General features: G+C 48.5%; 1 protein-coding gene across 1 annotated transcript; it reads right to left on the bottom strand.

Annotated features, from left to right (window-relative positions):
- Positions 1-425: 425 nt before the first annotated feature.
- On the bottom strand, positions 426-5,991 carry LOC123833510 (cornulin-like). Its single transcript, XM_045861766.1, has 3 exons — positions 5,905-5,991; positions 3,666-3,816; positions 426-2,571 (listed from the first exon to the last, which is right to left on the bottom strand). Exons 2-3 carry the CDS (start codon positions 3,801-3,803, stop codon positions 763-765), a joined length of 1,947 nt encoding a protein of 648 aa, XP_045717722.1. The 5' UTR covers positions 3,804-3,816; positions 5,905-5,991; the 3' UTR covers positions 426-762.
- Between the last annotated feature and the right edge of the window lie 4,424 nt (positions 5,992-10,415).

Below are 10,415 nucleotides of genomic sequence, written 5' to 3' on the forward strand. Positions count from 1 at the left end.
GAAGCTCAGGGACTCTGGCTCCTGGCTCAGTTCCTGATAACACATACCTTTCCGGTCCCCTACACACTCCCTGTGGTTTTATTCCACTTATTGGTAACCTTAAGTCAGTCTTCCTATATGACCTTACAGGTGAACAGAAACTTAGAGGTCATGAAAGATTGAATATAGCTTGACTGACCTAAACCCTACTTGTCCTTTAAGGACATTACAAAGATGCCCCTTCTGCTCGAGACCTTCCCTGATACATCTCTGATGAGTATAAAAGTATGATATCTTCTCTCTTTGACTCTTTCTAACTCTTGGAATCTCATGCCATATTTTCCCAACTAGATGCTCTTCAAGGCTAGGGACCACATCCAGTTCATCATCACTGCCCCGTGGCCCTTAACCTATCATGTCAATAGTGATTGAATGGGACACAGAGCCCAGTTGCCTAGATAAGTTTTATTGATGCACCAGGATAGATAGGGCTGTGGACAGATGGCAGAGAGAAAAGTAGCTCTGAAAAACCCCATAAGCCGAGGAACATTCAGGAAAGGGATGACTTGCTCTGTGTCTTCTGCTTCTGAGAGGGTCTGCACAGCAAAGCAGGCAAGAGAGAGAGTTTAGGATAGAAAGCACCCTGCAGAAATGGCCTCACTGAGAAAGACCTTAGAGAGAAGCACCATGATTAAGCTCTGATGTCCAGGGACATGCCAGCTGAACTGGCCAGGGCAGGCCAAGCCAATGCCTCTCCAGCTGTCTTCTTCAGGAGCTGGACACTCATGGCTTGTTGCTTTTGAAGTAGGAATACAGCTCCCTGGCTGTGAAGCCTCGCTTCTCCTCTGGCTGTGCTGCCTCTGGGCCCTGCACTGAAGGCTTGCTGGTGTGCAGGCTGCCCTGGGCCTGCCTTCGGATTGCTGTCTCCCTTGTGTGGTCATCAGCCCACTCCTCCTGCTTAACTACCGAAGGCTCTCTCTCTCCCTGCCCTCCCATCACACTGCCCCTTGGGTGAGTGCTGCTGTAGTCCTGTCTGCCCGTTAGAGTGCTTGTCCCACTCTGGGCCTGTCCTCCCCGTGTGGGCTCTTCTGCCTCATAGCTGCTCACTTGTGTGCATCTTTGACCACTGCTTGGCTGCATCTGGGTCTGTCCCTGTTCTCTAGCCCCTATGTGTCTTGGAGTCTGGCTCCTGTCCTGATTCTTATTCTGGATATGTGACCCTGACTCTGTCTGAACATGTCCTCCTGTAACAGTGTGTCTTGTCTGGCTCCTGTCTTGACTGCGGGTCCCAGTCACCCTGGTCTGGCCGTGGGTGGGCTCCTGTGTCTGGGTGCTGGTGTTTCCTGTCCGCTGGCTCCTGTCCTGCTCCACAGTCTCGGTGGCACTTCCCTGTGTCTGAACTTGTCCTCCTGTAACAGTGTGTCTTGTCTGGCTCCTGTCTTGACTGCGGGTCCCAGTCACCCTGGTCTGGCCGTGGGTGGGCTCCTGTGTCTGGGTGCTGGTGTTTCCTGTCCGCTGGCTCCTGTCCTGCTCCACAGTCTCGGTGGCACTTCCCTGTGTCTGAACTTGTCCTCCTGTAACAGTGGGTCTTGTCTGGCTCCTGTCTTGACTGCGGGTCTCAGTCACCCTGGTCTGGCCGTGGGTGGGCTCCTGTGTCTGGGTGCTGGTGTTTCCTGTCCGCTGGCTCCTGTCCTGCTCCACAGTCTCGGTGGCACTTCCCTGTGTCTGAACTTGTCCTCCTGTAACAGTGGGTCTTGTCTGGCTCCTGTCTTGACTGTGGGTCCCAGTCACCCTGGTCTGGCCGTGGGTGGGCTCCTGTGTCTGGGTGCTGGTGTTTCCTGTCCGCTGGCTCCTGTCCTGCTCCACAGTCTCGGTGGCACTTCCCTGTGTCTGAACTTGTCCTCCTGTAACAGTGGGTCTTGTCTGGCTCCTGTCTTGACTGCGGGTCTCAGTCACCCTGGTCTGGCCGTGGGTGGGCTCCTGTGTCTGGCTCCTGTCTTGCCCCTTGGTCTCCGTGGCACCTGTCTGGGTCTCAGTTATGGTTCCAGTAACAGTTTCACTTGCCTGGGGGGCTCTGATCTGTTCCCCAGTCTGTGACTGCCTCTCTGATACTCTTTCTCTGGTCTGGGGGCTCTGATCTTCTCCCTCTCTCTGGGTTGGCTCCACATTTCCTCTTGCTTGTGTTCGCAGGCTCTCTTTGTCCTGTCTCTGAGACTCATACTGCCTGTCATGGTGACTGACCTGAGAAGAGCTGATGTCCTGACCGTGGGTCTGTGTCCCAGTTCCGCCCTGCCCTCTGGCAGCCTGCCTGCTCTGTCTACCACTGCTCCCCTCCTGACGCTGTCTTTCCCCAGTGCTTCCCACTTCTGTGACACTTCTTTCTCCTTCTCCCAGCTCTGGCAAGGCCCCAGAGGGGAAGCTTCCAGACTCTTGAGGTCCACACACTCCCTCAGGACTCTCACTCAATGTCTTAAAACAGGCCTGTGCGACTTTAAACACTAAGACTAAGAATTCCTTGAATTCTACAGTCCCTGTGTGGTCTTCATCCAGCAGGCGCAGGACTTCATCCACAGTGGCCGGGTCGTGGGGTTTCTGAGGAGAAGATGAGGCAAAGTCAGCAGCCCTCCCTAAGGAGGATGTGGTTAGGCCGGTCCACTCTGATTCTAGGATCCCACCCCCAACCTGGAGCCCATCCGCTCCAGTCCCCTCCTTGCCTCCCCACACTGTTATGGCAATACAAACACAAAATCACTGTCATTTTTTAGTCCTCTCTCTCTCCCTCATGACAGAGAGCTCCTTTTATTTTATATCCTCTGTGTCTGGCACCATTTCTGTCCCATGGGTGAACTGGACAAAGACTTCGTGAAGAATGAATAAATGATGGCACTCGTAGGTCGCTTTCAGACTCTGGCCCCACCTCTGATGCCATAGTCTTACCAGAGAGCCCAGCGCCCAGAGAAGGACAGCGGGTACATGGCCCCAGGGACATTCTGTGAGCTCCTCATTGAGGCTCAAATGTTTTCCCAACATAGGGTGGGTAGGTGTCCTGAAGGACCACAGGTTGCCATGAGCATGGAGAAGCAGCACCCGGATGGGCCCACACACTCCTGTCCCCAAGACCTGAACCATCCTGGTTCCTTTAGCAGAAAGAGGCAGGGAAGTGCCTCAAGGCCCTGGGGGGTCTGGTTTGCCAGGGTGAGCCTCCCCAACGGGGCCTGTGAACAACATGCTTTCCAACACCTCGTTTCTGATGTGAGCACTCAGCTCGTGTTTTTGAGCAGCCGCTTTGTACATGGCCCAGAGCTGTGCTTCTCAAGAATGTTTATTAATGGGTGAAGAAATCTCTGATAGAGTCAATGGCTACCATATCAGATTTAAGCAGCAGCAAAAGTAGCAATTACTTTTATTTCTAGAACAGTCAAAGGCTGTGTTTCTCCCAGAGCTGTCCCGTTAGAGTCCTTTAACCTTGTTTCTCAGTTAGAATCAGCTGAAGTCAAGGCATTTTCTCTAAGGACTAGTGACTGTCCCTTGTTCCTTCCTGTTTCCCTGCCTGCACAGCCTCCAGGATGACCTGCAGGCCTGGATCTAGCGGCTGCCTTCTTGGATTCCTGAGGCAAAGCTGGTCTGCTGGCAGACCGTTTCTCTCTCCCCTTCACCTCCTCCCGACCTGGCTGAGCACATCATACCACAATGACATCAGCAAACTCTTGCTCCAGGAGCCTTTTCAGCTCCCCCCGGGTGAGCACTGAGCAGTTTCCCTCTGTCCTGGCATAGCGTTGAAAGGCGTCGATGATCCCGTTAATGTTTCGCAGTAACTGAGGCATCTTGGGAGTCCAGCTGGAAAAAGAAGAAAGGCCCCCCCCAGGGGGCTCTATAATCAACCTGAGGGGGTTCCTCCTAGGGAGTACTCCTGCTTCTAAGTCCTTTTCCTACATTTTCGGCTCTGCTTCTGGCCTCTCTGTTGTCTTCCTTCTTTCCTTTCCTTCATAACGTATTTATGGAGGGGACAGTGGGGCACATAGTGATCAGAGCCAGGCTCCTGAGTCAGTCTGCCACCTACCCATCAGGTGAGCTAGGGCAGGTTGCTTTGCCTCTCCAGGCTTCAATTTACTCATTGTGAAAAGAAGGCCATACTAGTATTTACTTTAGAGGATGATTCTGAAGATTAAAAGAGAGAATTCATTTAATACACTAGCCAGATGCTGGCTTATACAAAATGCTAACTATTACATATCACTATGATATTATTATACACATATATTATATTCATGTATATACATATACACATGCATACATCTATATATACTCTACTATTCACAAATCACTTTCATATACATCATCTCTTATAATCGTTATTATCTCCACCTTTTTATAGGTGAAGGAGCAGACTCAGACTTGGGTGATTTGCCCATACAGCTTGTAAGGAAACAAGGACTCCTAGAACCTATATCTCCTGAACCCAAATGCAATGGTTTTTTGGACTCTGCCCTAAGGATGGTCTATTCAGTCTATCTTTGCCTGCCACTCCATGTTAGAGTCCTGATGGTAACACCAACAGGCAGTAAGTACCAGTGTGAGTCAACTCTTGCCTCAGGTGGGGGCCAAGTAGGAACCCAGGGGCTAACTCGACCCTTCCTTGCTGCCTTTTAGGAAGGTGTTTGGGAAGAGGCTGGGCCACCTGGGACCAATGAGGAAAGGGGTGTTCTGCCCAGGTGAGAGGTCTACCAGGTCTGAGAGACCAGGTTTCTCTGAATGTGAGCACTGTCCTCAGCATTAGGACCTGAGGTATGTGGTTCCTTCGAGCCTGGAACCCTAGTGACCTGTGAGGAAGGGTTCTCAATTGAAGGGAGTGATTTTTTTTTCTCATCAGCCAGAGGGCTGGGTGCAGGTTGAAGTGAGTCCTGGGTGTGGCTGGGTGAGCAACAGGCAAAGAGACCTGGAGGTGCAGAAGCCTCAAGGAGAACATAGGGAAGAAATGGTGTCTGAGATGGCAGCTTTCAAATGCAGGGGGAGATGGAAGGCTATGGGGGTGGGGGGGATAAAGGGGGGCACCATGGCATTGGAGAGGAGAGGGCGCAGGAAGAGGAGGGCCTGTCTGGAGAAGCAAGAGAGTGAAGGAAGGAAGCAGACCTGGTGGCTCTTCAGGAAATGTCCTATCTACAATCCAGTAGCCAAAAATTTCAGGCAGACTTGACTTTCCTTATACATCAAAACCAGAATATTGCACCTCAGCCCTGGCTGGTGTGGCTCAGTTGGTTGGGTGTTGGTCTGCAAAGTGGAAGTCCTGGGCACATGCCTGGGTTTCGGGTTCAGTTCCTGGTCAGGGCATGTATGAGAGGCAACCGACTGATGTTTCTCTCTCATATCAGTGTTTCTCTCTCTCCCTTTCTCCCTCCCTTCCCCTGTCTCTAAAAATAAATAATTAAAATCTAAAAATACATATATATGTGTGTATGAAAAGAATATTGTACCTTAACAGAGACATGAAAAGATCCTGTTTTTGTTTTTGATTTTGTTTTTAACCATGTGGCAGACCTTAATCACTGACATATAAGCAGTAAAAATAATAAGACATTTTAATTACACTTCAGATCCCTTAGAATAAATTCACAAACTCATCTTGCCTCAATATTGCCTCTTTCTCCCTGAGAAGGTTCAACCCCATTGTCTGTGTTGGCAGAAGTAACCTAATTCTAGTCTCACAAATCCTGAGCATTGCCAAGAAACTTCCTTGGCTGATCCAGGAAGGCCTGTGGGTGGTCCATTGCCCTGCCAGTGCAGGAGAGGAGTGTGCCCTTTCCCAAGTGTGCTGGTCTGCCTGAGGCCTAGTTAGAGCACACACTTTCCGCCCACAGCCCTGGTTTTATGAGCACAGATCACCAAGACACTGAGAGTGAGAAAGAGGTTCCTCAGGAGGAGACTTACCTAATGCACAGGTAGGATGAGGCAAGTGGCTGCTAAGCGGAGTGTGCAGTGCCAGGTCAGCAGGGCAGGAGCCTTTTATAGGGGATTTAACCAAGGTTAGCGCTAGCCTTTGGACAAGAAGTCCCGCCCCACGGAAAGGCTTGATGCACCCCAGGCTCAGCAGAGCCCCACCTCCCTGCTGTTTCACCTGCTGACTCGTAGCTGTGTTGGTCTCATTATCTGGCCTGTCCTACCACACGTGGAACCCTTTCTCTGTCCTATTCTCTCCCTGGGTCTGTCTCCTCATGACAGGTGGCTCTGTCCTTTGCGATGGGCTCAGCAGTGCTCAGCGGGTGGGGCTCCCCGTGAACATGCTTTGTCTCTGTGTGACTGCAGAGTCATGCGGCGTTTTGTTTGTTTTATACACTAATATTGGAGAACTTATTCATCTGTTGAGGGTTATCCTTTTCGAAGCAGTTGCTTTGGGAGGCTATACATGTTTTTCTGGTGATGTTGGCATTACTTAAAACATTCTTGGAATTCTTGTTTTGGAATTGCCTTTTACGCCCAGTTTATGAGACATGCAAAGGGTCCAATCTTATTTCTTTGTAGTTGGATCTCATATTTGATTTTAAAAAAGAAGGTAATACTAGCTCCTTCCTCACCCCTTCCTATAGGTAGATGGCTCTTTACAGCTGGTAGAAGCTTAAGATGATTCTGTGCAACCCTTCATTGCAAAGACAGGAAACTGAATTGGTCGACTAGCAAATATTTGTGGAGATCCTGCTTCATTTCAGACAGAGGGCTAAGGCCTGAGGGACACAGACTTGAACAAGTGCAGTTTCAGAGTCTGTAGTTGGGTGGTCCCTGAGAAAGTCCCCCAGAGGGTAACAGTGACAGTAATTATCACTTGACCCTCGATACCATCTCCTTTTGTTGGAGGCTCATGACAGTTCTGAGGAGTGGATGGGATGGTTGAGCCCCATAAGGAGGACACTGAGAAATCCTTAGAGACATAGCCACACGATGGAGAAGGGATGGGACTGGACCATCCAGCTGTGAGTTATGAGCTTAGAACTTCCAGAAAGGTTTGGAAACTAAGGGAAAGTAAGTTAAGAAAGCCAGGTGCTTTAACTATGAGGTAGGTATCATTACGTCCAATTTACAGATGAAGAAACTGAGATACAGAGAAAACTGAGATATGGAGAGGTTAAGTAAACTACCTGAGGCCACACACCTAGAAAAGTACAAGATCTGAATTTGAACTTAGGTTTACCTGCCTCCAAGTCTTGTGTCTTTCCACGTGCTCAGGACTGTACCTTGCTGTGGCTCCACAGAAGTAGGGAGAGGTGTCTGTGTGTATTGGGCAGAGGGAGATTCACTGGAGAGAGTGGTTGCAGCTAAGGGAGATGAGGAGGTGGGCGAGATTGGGACTGGCAGTGTCCAAGTGACTATGTAAATCTGTTAGTTTGTAAGGTTCACCTTGAGTTGTTATAAATAGTAACTTCAGGCAGATGGAGGCCATGGACCCTGTCAGAAGTTGAATCAAACTCTTATCTTTTGCTCACTCTGCCATGGAGTGAACAGGAATATCTTAAAGAAACAAATCATTTTTGCATTTTGATTTCTTCTTACCCACTTTCTGGGAAATTCATTGCTCACCTCTACTTGAGTTATTTCTGCAATTATCTAACAGCTGGTATTTCCTACATGGGGTGGGCTACCAATAAAGAATAAGATTGTGATTCTTTAGGAAATCAGTCTCATCAGGCAAACAGGACATGCATACTAAAAATACTTTTCTAATAATGAAAGAGTGAATTCTTGTAAAATGTTAAATAAAATCAGCTGCTCACCAGACACGTAGGCACACAGAATGGTCATGTGGGACAGGGGTCTGGAAGTGAGGAGGGGTTAGAGGGCAACCATTCAAGTCTCCCCTGAAAAAGCAGAGGTAGGAAAATTCCATAATCCTGGGTTTCACACTTAGAAAAGAACAAAATCAAGTCTGAAAGTCAGAGAACTATGCCTGGAGTTCTTTAGCTGATGAGAGAATTTACCTGTCCGTTCATGGCCCGCACATCCTAACTGAGGGATGGGGCGCAGGCATGGCTCTTAGAGAGAAAGGGAACAGTTGACAGTTTCCAGCCTTCTTCTGTTTTTTATGCCCCACTGGAGCCTCCTCTCTCAAACCTACCCTACCTGGGCCCTGGTCAGAGCATCCCAGGAGCCCAGATACTTAAGTTCAGCCCTGGAAATGTCAGGAAGGATTAGGCAGATACCAGACACATCCTTGTTGACAGTTTCCAGTGACTTAGTGAATATCTATTAGACATTCTGAGCCTAATTCCCAACCTGACAGGTTGTGTTGCCCCGCTGTTTCTCTGAGTCCCCATCCAGGCAGGGAGCATGTGACTAACATTATTATTATTATCATTGGCCTCCTTGGTTTGGCCAGGAAAGCTGGAAGCTGCCATTTGGAAGTGAGCCTGAAATTTCCCAGATCTAAGCATCCAATTCATGGGCAGAGCTCCTAGAGCAAGCATACGGGGAGGGTCCAACCTCCTTATCCAACCTCCTTACTGTCTTGGAAAAAAGGGGAATATCATGGCAAGAGCAGTGGGGGGAAGGGGAGTTCTTCCTTTTCCTGCTTCACAAAGTTTGGGTGGGACCAAAGTTTTATTGGCTTAAATGTAAAGGGAATGTACATTTCCCACCATGCCCTCTTTCTACCATCATCTCCGGTCAAAAGTATGGACCTGCCATTTGTACAGAAACCCAGCTCATGCTGCCTTTTTGTCCCCTGGCGAACCTTTTCCCACCTCCTCCCTGCGATAACAACAACTGAAACACCACTGATGCCATAACATATTTTCAGATTATCCCAACCAGCTAAAATCTCTCTTTAACACCCTAGCCTGCAGTCTTTTGTTAGGGCATTTTTTACAGCATTTATTTTCCTCTGTCATCCTCATCATGGCTTATCTGTTTGCTTACCCATTCTTTCTTGATTGTGTCCCACTTTGAAAGAAGGTTGGTTTGTAGTGAATGTGTGAGGACCTGGGGGAAGCCCTGCCCATCCTTCTAGAGAACACAACTTTCCTCTGAAACCATGAGGGCTGGGGAAGTATCCCCACACCATGATTGGACCCTTGTCCATCCTGCTGAGGGTACTGGACTTCATCCTTGTGTTCACAGGGCAGAGTGGGATAGTTTGGCATCGAAGGGTAAGGGGGTTCCCAGGACCAAACAGGAAAGCTTCACTGAAGCATTAGTCAGTGCACACGGGATCTGTGCCTGTCTCTCTGCAAACCCCAGAAACCTGCCTGTGCTCATTTCCATGAGGGCTGGTCTGCTTTCAACTATTTCCTCCTCCATGGATCAAATCACCTCTCCCTCCCAGGCAGGAAGCCCGAATTAAGAGATGATGACATGGTGTTCTGAGCTCATCGAGTGACAAAAGGAATACCACCAAGGGTGTGCAAAGGTGAAAGCTATTGAGTAGGGAGTTACTTGTGGGGCTTGGACTACAGACCTTATTTAACGGAAAGAGGGTGAGGTGCAGGTGCAGTTTGCTCTGCACCTCTGAGGTCATTCTAGGGGTCATGGTCTATTGGTAAATGTGCACTCATTGTCTTCAGACGACCTTGATGCTAGGAAGCCAAGAAGGCACGCAGGCTTGGTTCCTTCCCCAGCAGTGGACAGGGACCAACACATTTCTCCACTTCACTGGCTGCAGGACTTTGAGTGAGTTCCTTAATCCTGCTGAGCCTCAGGTCTCTTATCCGTGAAACAGTGATAGACGCTGCTTAGGACTCGTGTTATTATGAGGTTAAAATACACACTGGATGTGCAAGTGCGACTTAAACTTAAGGACACTGAAACGTGTAGGGTGTTACTGCTGTTGTCATTACTTAAAGTAGTGGCAGTGTGCAGTCCATTTGAATACAGACAAAACAAATATATTTAAAAAGAATTTCAAAAGGGTCACTTATTCTATCTTTTAAAAAACACTAATCTATGAATAATAAATACAAGACACATCTTGAAAAATCTAAAAATAGAAATTAGAAAAAAACAGTGGGGGCTTATTCACTAACAAAGGTACGTTTATTTCTTCACAAAAGAATTTATCACACTCTTCCTTCAATTACCTTTGTATTATTTATACACCATTAACTCCCTAGAACAAATGAATGTAAAGCTAATGTTAGGAGCTGTGGTTTGCAGATCAGTCCAAGTTAAAATTGTAGTTATCTATGATACAGAAAGAATGTAATATTTAATTTACACAACTGTGTAGGGCGAAAAGGTAGACCCAGCCTTGCTGTGAGCCTCCCTTTAGTTATCCGAATGTGGAACTTCTGTGGGGCTCTTGGGGGCAGTGATGCCTCCCACCTGGGAGCCAAGAAGCTGCTTTTGCTCCCTGATTCCTGCACTGGAGGTCTCCGATGCTTGGTGACTGGCGTGATTATTGTAAGGGTCCCATGAATCCAGGCACCTGCCAACCACTGCTGCATAAGGAATCATAA

This window comes from Phyllostomus hastatus, unplaced genomic scaffold (assembly GCF_019186645.2).
Source record: "Phyllostomus hastatus isolate PE091 unplaced genomic scaffold, TTU_PhHast_1.1 phas_scaffold_216, whole genome shotgun sequence".
Lineage (NCBI taxonomy): Eukaryota > Metazoa > Chordata > Mammalia > Chiroptera > Phyllostomidae > Phyllostomus > Phyllostomus hastatus.